The 18,962-nt window shown below is 41.4% G+C and overlaps 1 protein-coding gene across 1 annotated transcript; it reads right to left on the bottom strand.

Moving 5' to 3' along the window:
* Positions 1-947: 947 nt before the first annotated feature.
* On the bottom strand, positions 948-18,752 carry LOC134568842 (uncharacterized). Its single transcript, XM_063427529.1, has 5 exons — positions 17,805-18,752; positions 15,112-15,329; positions 7,014-7,381; positions 3,052-3,308; positions 948-1,159 (listed from the first exon to the last, which is right to left on the bottom strand). The coding sequence occupies exons 1-5, from the start codon at positions 18,718-18,720 to the stop codon at positions 981-983; spliced, it is 1,938 nt and encodes a 645-aa protein (XP_063283599.1). The 5' UTR covers positions 18,721-18,752; the 3' UTR covers positions 948-980.
* Positions 18,753-18,962: the final 210 nt, after the last annotated feature.

Genomic DNA, 18,962 nt, shown 5'->3' on the forward strand with positions numbered 1-18,962 from the left:
TGCAAAATGTACTATCCTTCCTAGACAGTATTCCTGTAAAGGATATTTCTTAGCAGGATTATTCACTAAAGTATTGACAGGAATTCAAAGTAAATTCAAAAAGAATTTCACATTTTAGACCAAAATAGCCGAATTGGAAAGGTTCTCCAAGACAGCCATATTATTAGTTTTGCTATTCTGGCCTATTATTTAAAAATTCACTTTCAAATTACTTTTAATTCTGCAAAACCACGCATTAGTGAATAACCCTGAGAGAGAATAATAATTTATTAAGTTATGATTATTAAACTTGTGCCCAGTGAGATATTTTGTGTCGGCCGAAGCAATTCTTTTCAGAATATGAAATTCTGAAAATACTTGCTTTGGCTGAATCAAAATTTCTCACTGGGCACAGTGAGGCACAAGTTTGTGAACACCACAAGTCTGACTGAGTTATCCACTAACTGTGGACTAAGTGTCCAGGCTGTAAAAGCTAGAAATTGTTCACACCCGTTATTTCACAGGCCTCATTACCATGGGATGGGGTTATTCTAGCTATTTGGCAGCAAGGACCGCCCAGTCGCGAGTGTTAGATATTTAGTAGACATGCCCCTACAAGCCATTGATGCTTATCCAGCGATTGAGGAAACACACTCTGCATTAGCAGGTAATAATAAATGTTAGCTATCACAGCTGTATGGGTTGTCTCAGGTGAGTGAATAATCTAGCATTATTTAACACACAAAGCACAGCTATGTGGGGGTTTAACCCCTTAAGGACCAAACTTCTGGAATAAAAGGGAATCATGACATGTCACACATGTCATGTGTCCTTAAGGGGTTTAAAGGGCCTAGCTAAAACTTTAAATAAGCTTTATATGTATTCCAAAGTTTGAAAAATATAATAATTAGAAATAAAACCACAAATCAGTTTCTCAAGGAAATTTAATGAGACGATAATGTCAAAGGTGTCCGATGCTTTTTGATCAAAATATCCACATGTCAGTTGATGCTGTTCCGCAGCAGAGTATATTCTCGGACTTTGTAGTAACGTCTTTGAAGTATTAGGATGGCAGCTGACAGTATCCCTACAGTGCACAGTAGGCCCATCAACACAGTGGAAGGGAATGTGTAAAGATCCCGTTTATCTGAGAGAATTTCTGCATGTGGGATGTTATCTCCTGCAAATGGAAACGTTTACGTCACAATGGGGCATTTTTTACAAATGTCTACAAGTACATTCAATTAGACATGAAATAACACTTTGCAAACTGCAGCCTTGATTTAATATGTTTCCAAAATGATTCAATACTGTTAGAAAAACTATCCAAATTATTATATTTTTAAACCAAAATTCCCATAGACTTTATTGGTGACTTCTGCGGATAAATTACTTGGAAAGTTTTATAAACAGAGTTGAATAATTTGGGAAGCTTATTTAATCAAGGCTTGTGTGCTGTGTGTATTTCTGTATAAAATAGCTCTATATCAATAAAAAACATAATAGGAATTGTCTATATCACATATATTCACTACAATGAAATTTAATGTTAAGGGCATTGTGGATGAGTGTGTCACAGTTCCACACCAGCAAATCTCACAATAATTTGTGTTATGTGTGAATGTATCCCAGAGCTCCACAGCAGTAAAAGTTAGAGAAATGTGCAGTGTGTATGCTGGTATCAGAAAGCTCCACAACAATAAAGCTTACTGTAATGTGCATTATGTAGGAATGTATCACAGAGCTGCACGCACGGTTATATTACAGTATTTTGCCATGTGTATGAGTTTCACAGACTTTCACAGCAATAAAACTCATCTGGTTTGTGGTGTGTAATAAAACTTATAGTAATGAACAGTGTGAATTTCACAGATATTCTCAACAATACAACTCACAGTAGTATATGTAGTGTATATCAATAAGAAGATCAGTGTATCCCAATCACACAGACCGAGGTGTACAAACATTTGTTGTAGTTCAAGGACACATCACTGGGAGTATTATTGCTGTGGAAGTTGAACTCTGCTATACACTCAGACACACCAACAATATGAAACTCCAAGAAAAAGGGACATCAGAATAGAAAAGAGAGACAGAGGGATTTATGCCGAAAATAGATAGGGACTGTCCATCCTAAATAGGGACAGTTATGAGGTATGTATATCACAGAGCTCCCCAGCAACAATTCATACAGCAATGTGCAAGGTGTTATGTGACTTGTATATAATTGTACCATAAAACCTCCAGAGCAACAAAACCGTGTAGGGTATATGAAAAAGTATCCCAGAGCTGCACAACAGTAAAATTCATAGTAATGTGTAGTATGTATGAGAGAGTATCCCAGACCAAAGCTCGCTTCACAAAAACAGAAATCAATTGAAACAATTTAAATGGTAACTCCATGGCTGCATCTATTCTATTACCTGAACAACATATTTAAAGAACCACACTATAGCATTAGGAAAACAAACTCATAGTGTTTTAGTGCGTGATTAGTTTTAGGTCCTCACCCCATTGGCTAGAATAAACAAAAAAAAAGGTTTTTGCTTACCTTCATAGCAGTGCCAAGACTACCTAGACGCTGCCGCAAACCTCCTCTCGCGATGTCATTCGTATTTCTCTTTGATGGTCAATCCAATGCTTCTCATTGAGCATGCGCACGTGTGGATAGCACATCCATATGCTTCTCATCACACAGCATTGTATTTAATGCTTTACTATGAGCTGCTTTGGACTCATGACCAAGTTGTTCCTGTGGAAGCACCACTATTGGCTATCTAGAAGACAGCCACTCGATGTGTGTTTAGTTTTGTGATGGAAACCTTGTAGTTTCTACAAAAATTGCTGCGTCTTACATTCCAGTGCACAAGACACTAAATTTTTTATGTAATTTTGTCAAGTTTAGTATTGTACTATAGAGACACTATGAGTGGTTGTTTATTTGTCGTCAGCTAGATAACCCCAACCAGGCAGCATGCACTGTGTGTAAAAATGTGGGCACTAATCAGCTATATCTCCACCCAAAAAGGAATGTACGTATGTATAAATTGAAATCAGGGATATCCAGAATACCTTGTTTAAATGTGATTGGCCCTTGTGATAACATGGCTGAACCCAGCTGGACATTGTCGTTGCGTACACTTCGTCTATGCCTGTGACTAGCACAGAATTGAGAGCAGCGGTTCGGAGAAGTACTATTATGACAGATGATGACATTACAGGCCAGGTACACCTCCGAGGAATCGTCAAACTTAAACATGTGTATGCGGAAATGCTTCTCTCTCTGATCCAAATCCGAATATTGATGCACAGTAGAGTCCACAGGACACCTGGATATAAAATATTAAATAATAGGTTGAGTTCAAATTTTATAATAAAACATTTACATGTATCAATATCATGTACAGAAGGCCACACTGCTGGTTCATTGCTAAAGGGAATGCAAATTACATTTGGAGTTAAATGCTTAAAGGGACATTCTAAGCATCATAAATCTTATTTGCTGTAAAAAAAATCAAAAGCTAGAATGTGGAGGTAGAGTGTATGATTATAGAAGAATAGAAAAGCATACATTTAAAAGTGGAAAGTGTAAGAACAGGGTTCTTGCATCATAACCACTATAAACTGTAGCATTTATTGTATCAGAATGGATTCAAAGATCCATTATAACGTCTTCTCTTCTTTTATTAGTAATCAGTATATTATGATAATCCAGTTACCATTCGAGTATCTTTTGGTCCGTGTTGTGGATAATATTGACTGGATTTCTACCTGCCCCTGATATTGTTAAATGAGTGTTCTTTAATTCTGTCTCAAATAGTTTGGCTTAAAGGTAATGAAAAAGCTAAAGGGTATTCAGCTCTAAGCAATAACTGGAACAGTCAAAACGGCAGCTAAATCACCGGAGCCGGGGTCCCTCGTTCCGTCTACAAACAGATGAACGTACAAGGAGTGGTCCAGCGCCTAAAGTGTCCTTAAAATATGTATATATATATATATATATATAAATAAAAGTGGGCGGAGCCAAACCACAGACCTGAATGGCCGCATGCAACTGAAGCTCCGGACCAAACAACTACACTAAACCCTCTAACAAGGCACAAAACCCTTACAAAGTGCACCCACCAGCACAGCTAACGAGGAGTGAAGAGATGGGCTGAAAAACTAAAAAGGCCAAGCCCGACAAGCCCTGGCTGAGCGCACTATTGGGGACCTATGGCGGCAGGCCTGCAACAATACAGGCACAAACATGGCTGACTATGCTGACGACTACTCCGAACTATCGGACGATTTCCCAAGCGAGGCTGAACTACACCGCTCACCCATCTTGACAGCTCCTCTCAAGACTCATCCTCAGGCAGACACATCTCCCATGACCACAGCAGTGACGAAAGAACTGCTAGCGGGGCTTCAACTCACCATACAAGCCCAGATCTGTGGAGATTTGCAAGTCCTGACAGGCCGCCTGAATACGCTGGAAGCAGACTCCCGCTGAAACACACAAGACACAGCGCGGCTACGCAAAGCTGTGCAAGATCTGCAACAACTGACTCACACAACAGCCTAGCAGTTCGCAGAACTGGAAGATCAGATGAGAAGCCTGAACCTCAAAATCAGGGGCATCGGTGAGGAGATACCGGAGAGGGAGGTGCCGCACTTCATATGATACTTGATGTTCCAGGAGGGATAAGGCAAATGATTTAGGTAAACTTGAAAAATGGTCAGAGATGTGGCAACTAACATTTAGTGTGGATAAGTGAAAAATAATGCATCTTGGACGTAAAAACCCAAGGGCAGAGTACAGAATATTTGACACAGTCCTAAGTACTTGGTTGTATAGGGAGATGTATTAGCAGTAGAAAGAGGGAAGTGCTCATGGCATTGTACAGAACACTGGTGAGACCTCACTTGGAGTATTGTACGCAGTATTGGAGACTATATCTTCAGAAGGATATTGATACTTTAGAGAGAGTTCAGAGAAGGGCTACTAAACTGGTTCATGGATTGCAGGATAAAACTTACCAGGAAAGGTTAAAGGATCTTAACATGTATAGCTTGGAGGAAAGACGAGACAGGGGGAATATGATAGAAACATTTAAATACATAAAGGGAATCAACACAATAAAGGAGGAGACCATATTTAAAAGAAGAAAAACTACCACAACAAGAGGACATAGTCTTAAATTAGAGGGGCAGAGGTTTAAAAATAATATCAGGAAGTATTATTAGTAGATGGATGCATGGAATAACCTTCCAGCTGAAATGGTAGAGGTTAACACAGTAAAGGAGTTTAAGCATGCGTGGGATAGGCATAAGGCTATCCTAACTATAAGATAAGGCCAGGGACTAATGAAAGTATTTAGAAAATTGGGCAGACTAGATGGGCCGAATGGTTCTTATCTGTTGTCACATTCTATGTTTCTATATGGCGCCTGCTGACAGCTTACCCTCAAAACAGGCCAAAGAGATAGCCCTAGGGGGGGTGTTCCACCTCCCACACCCAGCTAAAGCCCCAGCTACAGCATCGATAGACCTCCTGGTGCGCTTCCTGAGCCACGGTGACAGGTCAGCGGTCCTCCAAGCGACAAGAACCAAGACGCCATATGTGTTTAAGGATCGACAGCTCTCATTCTATGTGGATCTATCGGGGCCGACTCTGGCCTGGCGCCGCACAATGAAACCCTTCACGGCTCTCCGTCGCCTACATAGAATCCCCTACCTTTTGATCCACCATGGAGACACTTCACATAAGGTCCACGACATGCAAGGGGCCAGAGATCTCCTGGGGCTACAACAGGACACCCTATCCATCGAGGGACTAACCCACCCAGTGGCACAGCCAACAACGAGTAACCCACTGACAGCGACACCGTTCACCCCACCTACGGACTGGAGTGGGAACATCTACAACGACCGGCACCAGGGGTGCTTCGGGATTCAAAGCCACGTGAGGCTTACCCCTCAACCCCTCTGGTTCCACAGGCAAGCCATTTCTGGCAACCGGGACTCTTCTTTCTCCACTATCCTTGTTCGCAAGTAGTTAGAATGTCCCTCCCCCCCCTCTCCCCGGGGTAATGGGTTTACTTCAAAACGGGAGCATGCTATTTAACAGCCCACACACCAGACATCATGCTCCCTCCCTTGCTACCCTAGCTTGGTAACAGGACCATATCAACACCAATATGTTAGTAGCTCAATCAGCCTAAAAGCCTATAGCGAAGCCGGACCCACCGGCTATAAGACCATAGCACCAGGCTTCCGAATTAACGCTGACTCCTACTACCCAAAATAAAATTCCCTCAGCTCATGGCCCATGGCCACTATAAGCAAATCCACATGTCTGTTATACAATATTGCAAAAGTTTGATGATATGCATTTGTTGCCTTTCTTTATTATCTCTTCGTTACAATTTGACTTTTTATGCTGAAACCATGACCTGAGTCAAAAATAAAGAATTTAAAATATATATATATATATATACATATAAAAAAAGCAGGGAGAATAAAAAAAAAGGAAAACGTATAGTGTAGTATGTCACTGTCCAAATAAATTGGTCATGTGTGATACAAGAGGCAACTGCAGTTATTAAACAGATGAAAGTCATGCCACCAAAAATGTCCAATTCTCAGACTAGAATAAAGGCAGTAATATGGTAACACATATTGTCTATTGCACAATAGATCAAACGTACTGACGTAAAAAGCATTTAAGTCAGAAGCCAGAGGCACGCAGTTCTATGATAATACCTCATGGGAAAGATACGATCGCATAAAATCATATACTTTATTCCAAGGTTATTAGAGGAGTTTAGTGGGTTTTATGGATGGCTATGATTTAGCGAATGGGACAGTATATTTATAATAAGAAGTATATCTGATTTCTGTGACATAGTTGCGTGTCAATGTGAACTGCCAATTTCATACAATTGCACCGAACAGAATGTTGTTTGCTTCTGTTAAAATGTGAGTAATAACCTTACAAATGATTTCAAAAAAGCTGTACAATGAGAAACTCAGGTCACTTTATGCATTACCCATGTCGAATGAGATGATAGTTTTGTGCATTGTTCTCCAGTGATGGAGCAGATCTGCAGTCTTCTACCAATATTTGTAGGTCCTCATCTTCTGATTCCACCTTAAACCCCACATAGAGTTTGCCATTTAGTTCAATCTCATAGGGATATGATAAAATTGGATCATCAAATTCCTCACTTTGGTAAAGTTTCAATGAAATATTGTAATGACCTTCAGCAACCACATCAGTGACTTTAGGATGGAAGCTAAACCCCAGTGTTTCATTGGTCTCCATTCCACATATGACAGGGACTTCGATACGATGGATGCTGGTATCTGGGATTGTTCCATAGACGGTGTTTACATATAATGTTTTCCCATCTTCATTCTGTAGAAACAAAAGCAACAAACATTTGCAGTTACACGTCAAGTGCTGTCATGTGTTTTAAGTAGAAAAACAGATATAACCAATAATCATTGGAAATAATTACCACAGCCATACTGAACTCTGCAATACTAAATATTTACTAAACATAAATTAACCTATTGTAAATTATATTATTTCTCTTTTCTAGAGGATGATTCTAATGACTTTTTGTTTTGTTCTAAGACCTATCGGGTTTTTATTTTTTCCCTAATTATTATTGCAGAGAAAATAATTCTGTCTTGTTTCTAACCTAGGCATGATAATCCCTAAGCAACAATGGTGTCAGAAATGACTGCATAGTTTAACACGCGATTTGCATGATTATTGACCATACTAATATATTATAATGCTAGTGCACCCGTAAGTGGTCATTGTTGGTAATTTCATATAAATATTCATTTATAGGTGATATCATTATATTGTACTGGATACTTATTCTTTGGTTATTAGTACTTGCCCAAATTCGCCCATAGGAGATAAGGACATTGGTCTTCTTATAAAAGATTGAATCCAGAAGAAAGGTGTTGGGGTGCGGGAATTGTAAATCAATTAAATTGCTTCTTGACACAGCTAATAACAAAATGTGTCAAGAATTTTATACAATTAAACTATGTTTTAGGGGCATAACTGGGAACCTCTGGAGCAAGAATTAAAGAGAGATATCCTTGTTGCCCATCCACGCTGCTCTTTGTAGCTCCTCCCAAAGCAATACACCTATGTGAAATGCATGTGAGGCTGTGTGCGATTATGCGGGGGGGGGGGGGGGGGGGGGCTAAGTGTGATATGCATGTAGTTGCATGTATGTGATTCTGTGTGGCTGGCCGAGTGTGATTGTGTGTGGTGTTGTCTGAGAGAGAAATACAGAATGAAGGAATGCCAGAGAGACCTCAAGGAGGAGAGCCAGAGAGGGAGGGAGAGAGATAGAGAGATACAAACAGAAAAAAGAAGCGGTAAAGGAGAGAGATATGGAGGGAATGAGGAAGAGAGGCACAGAGACAAGGTGAGACACAGAGGGACAGGGAAGGGGAAACAGCCTCTATGTGTGCAGGGAGTAGTTAGATACAATATTTCATAAGTATTACATAATTTTTATAGAACTTACACCACTTAATAAAACAATGAAAAACACATATAATTTGTTTAGCCCCTTTTCATGTAATGCTTCATTTTCTTTTCTTTTTTTTTTTTTTATTCTTTATTTATGTTGTGCAGGTGGGTACAAGATATCAACATACGCCACAACAGCGTATTGCAAGATTAACACACGTTAGGTAGTGGCATCAAAATTTGCACATTTTTTATAATTTTAACCAGCTTAGACGATTATGTTGTTAGAGTAAAAGTAAATAAAACAAGTGAGAACACTTAATGCATAACAGTTGTAGATTAGACATTACGTGACATATAAGGCTGCACTTTTTTATAATAAACTAGATAATGCTTATGATCGACTAAGATTATATTAATAGGAGAGGTGGTTGCTATCTGGTCACGTCTGACTGCTATTCAAGACATGAGCTAAGTAATTAAATGATTTTTTAAAGTTATATAAAGTGCTTATCTATGATTAGCTTTGTAGTAACCACTGGGTATTTACGTTTATAGAATGTAGAAATAGATTATTTTTATACATGAATAATTCCTAGGCATGGTATTTGCTGGTTATAAACAGTAGGTAACATGCTAAATTATCATATACTCTGCATTAGTTTGCTAGTCGACTGCAAGTTATTACATTGAAAAGGTATGTAGCATAGGTGGGCCACAAGCCTAAACTAAAACAAAACATGTACACTTTTATGCCGTTAAAGCGCTGGTCAGCATTCTGTAGTCAAAGTCCCTGGTCGGTGACCTGTCTTGGCCAGCAGCTATCTCACAGAGTCAGAGAGTCAGCCGATTCCCTGGATGGGCATCTGTAGTACATACGTGTATAGTCCATTATGGTTGGACTTTGCTCTCCGGGTAAGTCCCTTGGGCTTTGCCCAGTTGTTAGACAGTGGTGCGGCATTCCTCTGTTCGCGGTGGATGTCGCAGGAAGCCTGGCCGAGATTGGAGTTGGCGGCTCGGACAGAGCAAGGTAAGTCCATCCCCCTGCCCCGGGCCAGTAGCAGGGCCGACATCTTAGGTCCACGGACCTGGCTTTCATGAGGGGCCAGAGCTCTCTCCCTTTGGGAGTGGCGGGGGGTGCAGGTGGTCGGCCGCTGAGTGCGACGACGAGCCCTCCACCAGTGTGGGCGATGTCTCGGGGTTGCGCCCAGCTTTGCCTTCAGCCTGGGTGGGCCATAAGTGGACAGGACAGGCTTTTGTGAGATCGCTGGGCCCAAGGGGGTCTTCTGTGTCATCCGGCTCTCACCTCTCCGGTCCACCCCCAGTGGTTGTGCCGTTTTGATCGTGCGGCTATGTTTCAGGGCTTCCCTGCGCTGTGGTGGTGCGGGTGGGCATAGTTTGCTTCGTAGTTGCCGCCAGAATTCCCGAAAGTGTTTGTCCAGTCGGGCGAGTTTGTCCCTGGAATGTGGGAGCTATGCCTTCTCCACCATGTTGACTTGGTCACGTGTCTGCAGGACTGCTCTTACGGCTTGTCCTCTTGGTTGCGTGTGGGTCACTTCTCCCAGCGGGGACCGGAATGAAGTGTCCGACCTGGTAGGCTTGTGACTTGTTTGCAGTGCTGATTTACAAGCTTCCGCCTGTCAGGGATCTTACCTGGAGTGGGAGTCCGGCAGGCAGAGTTAAGGCACCCTTTGCAATTCGGCACAGACCGAGGGGACTCAGGACAGAAATCCCCAAGGCTGTGACACAGTGCACTGGGGCTGAAATAACCAGTGCTTCCTGGAACGCAGTACAGACAAGGGAAATCCAGAAGAGTAGTCGGTAACAGAATCAGAAGTCAGGGCTGGCGGCAATCAGGCAAAAACAGTAGACGAGCAGGGGATCAAAACCAGGAGTCAGATGAACAGCAGTGAAACCAAACGGAACAGGAAACACGATCTGACAACGAGAACCAGACTTGCGGGGTTTAAATAGGAAGACTCAGCCAATGATCATGGAACCAGGAACAGGTGTGCGAATCCCAGGCAAACAGGCTCAGACTACAGGATACCAAGAACATCTAGAAACAGTCAAAGATGCGTGGAGCCCAATGTAAGGATCCTGACTGGGATGCAGGAAACTCAGGTTCGATCCCAGCCAGACCCAAATACACAATATTGTGCAAAGCACAATGATGATCCTGACATTACCCCCCCTTCAAAGACGCCGTAGGCGAGAAGAGGAAGGCAAGCACGACCCAGGAGGTTACTTCTTGGTTTTAGTAGTACTTGTAGGAGTGGAGGTCATAGCTATTAGAGCCTTCTCAAAATCTTGCAAGTCCTCCTTCCGGACTAGAGTCCCATTAGAGGCATAGGTACAGCCAGCAGGAGGGACTTCCTTGACAGGACTTGTAGTGGTTGTGGTGCTTGCCTTCTTAGAAGCAGACTCATTAGTGGAAATAGAGATCTCAGGTTCTTTCGTAACTGATTCCAGCACAACCTCAGGGGCAACAACTGTAGAAGGCTGAGGATTGGTCAAAGTGGTCAAGCAAGGACAGGCAGCATGTTGGCAGACAGGTCTCATAGGATATGCCGGAGTAGTGCCCAGACGGAGAACCTGAGGCCTAGAAGGACGAATGGGACAAAAAGAGATTAAATGCCCCATCTCCCCACAATAATAGCACAGTCCATGCGCCACCCTTCTTGCCCTTTCTTGAGATGACTGACGGAACCTAACCAGTCCAATCTCCATGGGTTCCTCCGTCTCCCTGCCAGATGTATAGGATGTTTCAGGCGTTTCAGGAGACTTGGGAGTGGTAGGGTTAGTTGTAACATCAGTCCGAGTAAAAGGAGTGGTGTAATCCATTTCCAGTCCGGGTTGCAATATATGTGAAGCAACAGTAGGTGTTCTATGTACATAGGATTTTTGTGTCTTGTTGCATTGTAACCCCAGGGACCGAATAAAGGACTCCCAGGAATCCAGGACTGGGCTTTTGGTGAGTAACAATTGGTGGGCCCAAATCTTAAGGTGCCCCGACAATAAGGTAATTGCTGTCCTCACTTTAATGACATCTGTGGCATAGGTGAGTGGTCTCAAGGAGAACAGGACCTCGCAGTCAACCTTGAAGGTATCAAACTTAGACCGGATCCCAGAAAATTTCTCAGGTAGAGCAACCAGCGGTTCAGATAGTCCAGAGTCATATGTTACTCTCCCTTTAAGGGAAGCCAGCTCCTGCTGTAAGCCCTGCAAAGCCTGGGTGAGCTGGGAAACTTGCTGGGTCAAGGCTGCAACGGTAATCCTCAACTCTGCAGACTCCATTTGGTCAGATCGTACTGTCAGGGATCTTACCTGGAGTGGGAGTCCGGCAGGCAGAGTTAAGGCACCCTTTGCAATTCGGCACAGACCGAGGGGACTCAGGACAGAAATCCCCAAGGCTGTGACACAGTGCACTGGGGCTGAAATAACCAGTGCTTTCTGGAACGCAGTACAGACAAGGGAAATCCAGAAGAGTAGTCGGTAACAGAATCAGAAGTCAGGGCTGGCGGCAATCAGGCAAAAACAGTAGACGAGCAGGGGATCAAAACCAGGAGTCAGATGAACAGCAGTGAAACCAAACGGAACAGGAAACACGATCTGACAACGAGAACCAGACTTGCGGGGTTTAAATAGGAAGACTTAGCCAATGATCATGGAACCAGGAACAGGTGTGCGAATCCCAGGCAAACAGGCTCAGACTACAGGATACCAAGAACATCTAGAAACAGTCAAAGATGCGTGGAGCCCAATGTAAGGATCCTGACTGGGATGCAGGAAACTCAGGTTCGATCCCAGCCAGACCCAAATACACAATATTGTGCAAAGCACAATGATGATCCTGACACCGCCATGTTGGAGGCCCCCACCCCTGCATTGCTTGAAGAGCTCGCAGGCTTAGTCGGAGGGTGCCGGGCGTGGGGTTCCCCATCTGGCAGGGACTGGGATGGCCCCCACCGGTCCATCGGGGGGGGGGGGGGGAGAGAGGGTTCCAAGTGTACTAGTGGCTGTGTGCGATTGGCGGGAAAGCGGACGCCTTTCTCCGCCGCCTCCCACGGTAGGCCCCATTCTGCCAATGCGGTGCCCGGTTATCACAGGTGCCAGTTTCGGTGTCTCAGGGTTCAGGGCGGTCTCCCCAGTCTAATGGGCCCACTTGCAGGAGGGTGAGAGCACTTTAGCCCGTTTAATCCTCCGTTTTTGTGCCTGTATAACAGGAGCTATTGCAGAGCACGTCTTCTCTGCTCACTGGTCAGGCTCCGCCAGGCTCCCCCTTCATTTTCTTTTTAATGTGTTTTAAAGATAAAGCAGTTAACATGACAATCATAATTTTATTTTGAGAACTCTGTGATAATATAATGCCTCCTGTAGACATCAGCGAATATACTCTCAATGTTCTAAATAGGTAGTATATTATTAGTAACTACTGGATATAGTGTAATAGTTTAATACAGTTGCAAGAAAAAGTACCCTTTGGAATGATATGGATTTCTGCACAAATTGGTCATAAAATGTGATCTGATCATCATCTAAGTCACAACAATAGACAATCACAGTCTGCTTAAACTAATAACACACAAAGAATGAAATGTTGCCATGTTTTTATTGAACACACCATGTAAACATTCACAGTGCAGGTGGAAAAAGTATGTGAACCCCTAGACTAATGACATCTCCAAGAGCTAATTGGAGTGAGATGTCAGCCAACTGGAGTCCAATCAATGAGATGAGATTGGAGGTGTTGGTTACAGCTGCCCTGCCCTATAAAACACACACACCAGTTCTGGGTTTGCTTTTCACAAGAAGCATTGCCTGATGTGAATGATGCCTCGCACAAAAGATCTCTCAGAAGACCTACGATTAAGAATTGTTAACTTGCATAAAGCTGGAAAGGATTATAAAAGTATCTCCAAAAGCCTTGCTGTTCATCAGTCCACGGTAAGACAAATTGTCTATAAATGGAGAAAGTTCAGCACTGCTGCTACTCTCCCTAGGACTGGCTGTCCTGTAAAGATGACTGCAAGAGCACAGCGCAGACTGCTCAATGAGGTGAAGAAGAATCCTAGAGTGTCAGCTAAAGACTTACAAAAGTCACTGGCAAATGCTAACATCCCTGTTAGCGAATCTACAATACGTAAAACACTAAACAAGAATGGATTTCATGGGAGGATACCACAGAGGAAGCCACTGCTGTCCAAACAAAACATTGCTGCATGTTTACAGTTTGCACAAGAGCACCTGGATGTTCCACAGCAGTACTGGCAAAATATTCTGTGGACAGATGAAACCAAAGTTGAGTTGTTTGGAAGAAACACACAACACTATGTGTGGCGAAAAAGAGGCACAGCACACCAACATTAAAACCTCATCCCAACTGTGAAGTATGGTGGTGGGGGCATCATGGTTTGGGGTTGCTTTGCTGCGTCAGGGCCTGGACGGATTGCTATCATCGAAGGAAAAATGAATTCACAAGTTTATCAAAACATTTTGCAGGAGAACTTAATGCCATTTGTCTACCAGCTGAAGCTCAACAGAAGATGGGTGTTGCAACAGGACAATGACCCAAAGAAGTAAATCAACAACAGAATGGCTTAAACAGAGGTAAATACACCTTCTGAAGTGGCCCAGTCAGAGTCCTGACCTCAACACGATTGAGATGCTGTGGCATGACCTCAAGAAAGCGATTCACACCAGACATCCCAAGAATATTGCTGAACTGAAACAGTTCTGTAAAGAGGAATGGTCAAGAATTACTCCTGACCGTTGTGCACGTCTGATCTGCAACTACAGGAAACGTTTGGTTGAAGTTATTGCTGCCAAAGGAGGTTCAACCAGTTATTAAATCCAAGGGTTCACATACTTTTTACACCTGCACTGTGAATGTTTACATGGTGTGTTCAATAAAAACATGGCAACATTTCACTTTGTGTGTTATTAGTTTAACCCTTTAAGGACCAAACTTCTGGAATAAAAGGGAATCATGACATGTCACACATGTCATGTGTCCTTAAGGGGTTAAGCAGACTGTGACTGTCTATTGTTGTGACTTAGATGATGATCAGATCACATTTTATGACCAATTTGTGCAGAAATCCATATCATTCCAAATGGTTCACATACTTTTTCTTTCAACTGTATAGTAAATAGTAGAGAACCAAAGGTGTCACTTGAATAGAAAGTGACCACAAGGTTAAGCTACCAATCCACTCCAATAAGATCTTAATAATAAAGAGCAAAAGAACTTTATTAGCAACTCTAAAAAGTACTAGGACAAATTAAACAGTGTAGCCTGATATGAGGGGGAACAGCCCTGAGTGAGATGCTCAATAATAGATAGTTAATAATAAAGCATACCACACTAGTTCCAAACGGGGATGGATTGGCAGTACGAGAACCAACTGAAGAGATATTTTTTTGTGTGGGTTAGGTACGGGATGAGGGTGTTACACTAAACCCCTATCCTTGACCGCTCCCCTTCTTTTCTAATAGTTTAATATGTATTTATTTATTCATTTATTAAACTGCGCAATTAAAAGAAAACCATAACAGTGTATTTTTGTAAATATGTGAAGATTTCTAAAGTAATGAATATGTTGTTTAAAATAAAAGGTCAATTTTAATAAATCAAATCTTACTAGAACTTTAGATCCACATCGGTTAAACGGTATTTTAATGACAGCAAAGCTTCCATCCTTTTCAGCCTTACATGAAGGATCTTCAAGGTGAATGTCATCAGCAGAAAGGTCGGCATCAACTAGCAAACCCATATGTAACTGATACACAGCTCCGTCAGAGAGACATGTAAGGGCTTCCGAATCTCCTGGCTCCTTGGTTGGTTGTGGTGACGGCGGATCTGATCATATATATAAGGTTAGATGACAGAAAAAAAACATCTAATTTTTTGGGGCACTTACAGGTAAAATGGATAACAAAAAATGGTGTCATATAATTTGCAATATTGGTAAAATTGGTGAAACACTAATATAGTAAGCTAAACTGAATTAGTACTGCTGTTCATGGGGTAACATTTTGTTGATCCAAGAATGAATCTGATTGCCAGTCAGGAAAAATTATTGTGTGACAAAATTGGAAAGCATATCAAACTGTTTATTTTTGCTTTTTTGGAAAAGCAACATAAACAAAAATCTGTAGAAGGTTTAACTAGATGAACCCGAATATTTTATCAACATGTAATTATGTAAAGAAAATCAAAAACATAAACATTGTCAAAATTTTGACTTTGCTCGGGTGATAGAAGAATTCACTTGCTCTTTTGAAGTCAGTTTGTCAGCCAAAAAAAACTGAATTATGCATGTCTCAAATGATGACCTTGTACACTTCTGTTAATGAACAGGTCACCACAGAGCACTTTGTGTTGGCCCAGTATACATTTGTATGGGCTCATTATATCCAAGGGCACTGAGTAACAACTCATAAAAAAATATTTGTTTAGGTGAGGTCTAAATGTTTTCTTTCTTAATAAAGATTTTTTGGATAATTAAATTCTTGTCTGGCTTGGAGTATTTATACATTGTGCTAAGAGATCATATTTTACTTACGGTATTTTAATTTATAGCCTGATGTACATTCTATAAGCTCTTCAATTCCTTTAATGTTTTAGGTTATGCTATATCTACTGGAAGGCTATTCCATGTATCTACAATGTTTCCTGTAAAATGTTTTTTTACATACACTTTTAGTCGTTCGTCCTTCAACTCTCCCATTTAAAAAAAAAAACACATTATATTAAGCCAACACTAGTTATATGTGAAACATTTTTTCTAGATTACTGCAGCAGAAAACCTTTAGGCCTCATACCCCCAACTTTTCTGGATTTGGTAGTAAAGTTAAACTTTTGGTACCTTGTCCTGCCTTCCTAGGTTTGTTTTCTGGTGTCCTACTTCAGGGGAGATCAAAAAAAGTCCCCAATAAGAGCACTTCCCAATATACACCTTGTGAGGTTGTCATTAAGCATGATATGAACCTGTCTTTTCTGCCCATAAAAAGCGTTTTAAAAAACGCACTGCGCGTGTGGATCCTTTAAGGTGAATGGCTAGCACACTCACATGTCAGCCTGGCCACGTTGACATGTCTCCAATTTTGGAAGGCATGCCACCCTGCCACTGTTCCAGACCCTACATCCATGCCAATACCTGCCCTGCTTCCATACCTCCCAATATTTCACAAGGTTTAAAAATAAAGATTGTCTGTAGCCAGCAAATTCCCTCAATCAGGATGAGAAAAATGCGAAGAGAGACTGCAGTGAAATATCAATTTGCTGAACTTAATTGCCAGACTTTTTCTGGAAGGTAAATACTCTTTTCTGCAAAGATGAATGGCAACTTTTGTGTAATAGCTCAAGAGAACAAGGTTTAATTCTCTGCTATGGGCTATTTTGTATGATTGCTGCTGTCAATGCTGCACATCGCATAAAAAAACCAACCAGTTACCGTAAGTTACATAGCTGTAAGAAAAAGGAAGTTAAGCATTTCCTGATAAAGTAAGTAATCACTTTGTTACACTAAAATTAGCTGGAAATTACACACATTATGAAATGGGGAAAAACAAACAAATTAACACATGGCTAGAATTTGATATAGATTTGTTGTTTTCGAAGGGCTAAAATTTGGTAGATAAGAAGCTATAGAGCAGCGGTGCCCAAAAGGTAGATCCCCATTTGTTTTGGAACTACAACTCCCATGATGCTTTGCATGCCTTTAGAAGGCCTGTAGAAGGACAAAGCATCATGGAAACTGTAGTTTTAAAACTTCTGGGGAACTACCTTTTGTGCACCCTTGCTATAGAGGTTTTTTTGTTTGTATTGTAATTCACATACTGTTTTTTGGTGTCTAGTTTTCTACACATTTTAATGTCACTTTAAAGGGGAACTGCCACTTTCCCGAATTTTCTTTTATTTAAGAAATAAATATTTGCGAGGTGTGAAAAATAACATTAAATATAGAAATGCACACTTTTTTACCCTGCAACTTGGCAGCTTCACCTTCTCACCCCCTGCAGTCAGCACAGAGACAGTATACAGAGGCAAGGAGAGATTGCATTTGTGATATTTGTCCTGACTTCGCCTTGTCTGGACTGGATTGAGATGTCATTTGATAACATTTTAATACAAACTTAAAAGAAAATGGAGCATCTCGTGAAAAAAAACGGGCAACACAAGTTATGGGTGATTTTCAAAGTTTTATTCAATGGTATAAATTGCAGACAAGTGACAGTTCCCCTTTAAAGATTACTAGCATTGAGAACACATACAGATGACAGATAGTTTTTCAGTTCGCCTATTTCCCAGTTAAAGCAAAAGTTTAATTACCTGGATATCTTGATTCTTGGCCAACTGTATATCCATAAGAAATGTAGGTTTCAATTCCATAAACGTAAATCACAAATTCTAGCGACTCATGGTAAATTTCATGTTGTCCACTTAATTTACCCAGTGAGACTTCCCAGCCTTTAATTCCATGTAACTCTGTCATCGAGACGTTCTGAAAGCTCATAGGTTGGTGATCAAGATAGAAGTCAGACAAGGAAGGTGCCTGGGATACTATCAAGAGGAAGTTGTAATATTTATCCTGTGTAACAAATTTATAGTATTTCCTAGCTAAAAAGAGTGGTGGAACGGTTAAAAAAAATGGGTCATAGTCTGTGACCAGTCCAGGTATGCTTTCTTGTAAGAGATAGGAAATCATTATGGGTTCAGAAGAATTCACAATTATTCTGTCTGCCAATTTTAGTCGAACATGGGACCCTTGCTGTAGATTATACTGGGTGGTTTTCCGAGGGTCCTCAACGGTCACTGTGGTATTTGGATTTGCCGAAATTATATCGATGATATCTCGAGTGTGATCCAACAAAGGGAACACAGCAAAGAACCGACCCCAGTTTTCCACCGGGTATAGTTGTTCAACTAGAACATCGCAGAGCGAATTAATTCCAGTGAAGCACTTGTTGCCACTAATAACCGCAACTGGTACGGAAGATACAATTCTGGTGCCTGTTAGATCTGTGGAACTTTGGAACTGAATGACTTGTTGGTAGTTGAGAACTACTGAGAAAGTGTCAGAGTTTCCATAATACAACCCATTATACTGTAGAGATCCAGAGACAGTGATCTCCACAATAACATTCTCATATCTTCCATTAGCAATGGCAAATTGATTGGCGTGCCCTGCTCCAGAGGTAAATATATAATATTCTGTTCCTAAGTCCTCTTCTGGAAGACAGGTCATGGCATCAGCAGTGCCAGATGATTTATAAAACCCAAAAACCGAGATATCTTCGTCCGATGTCACCAACACTGCTTTGGAAGATACTTGCTTCTCATAAATCATGTACTGATAATCGAGGGTCACCAGAGAGCTGCTGTCCCTTTCAATAAACACTGTCTTCTGGAAGCTTGGGTTCAGTACAGATACAGAAGCTATAGCTGGCTTGTCATATGTCACAAGATAGAGTTGAAATGTAGATGCTG

The sequence above is a fragment of the Pelobates fuscus genome, chromosome 7, assembly GCF_036172605.1.
Source record: "Pelobates fuscus isolate aPelFus1 chromosome 7, aPelFus1.pri, whole genome shotgun sequence".
Classification (NCBI taxonomy): Eukaryota; Metazoa; Chordata; class Amphibia; order Anura; family Pelobatidae; genus Pelobates; species Pelobates fuscus.

What these genes read in the sequence shown, in the direction of transcription:
- LOC134568842 (XM_063427529.1), bottom strand. Translation starts at nt 18,720, where the DNA reads ATGACCTGTCTTCCAGAAGAGGACTTAGGAACAGAATATTATATATTT. An exon ending in CCAAGAATCAAGATATCCAG is followed by an intron (nt 15,330 to 17,804) that starts GTAATTAAACTT and finishes ATATATGATCAG; the next exon opens with ATCCGCCGTCACCACAACCA. An exon ending in GATGTGGATCTAAAGTTCTA is followed by an intron (nt 7,382 to 15,111) that starts GTAAGATTTGAT and finishes TTGTTTCTACAG; the next exon opens with AATGAAGATGGGAAAACATT.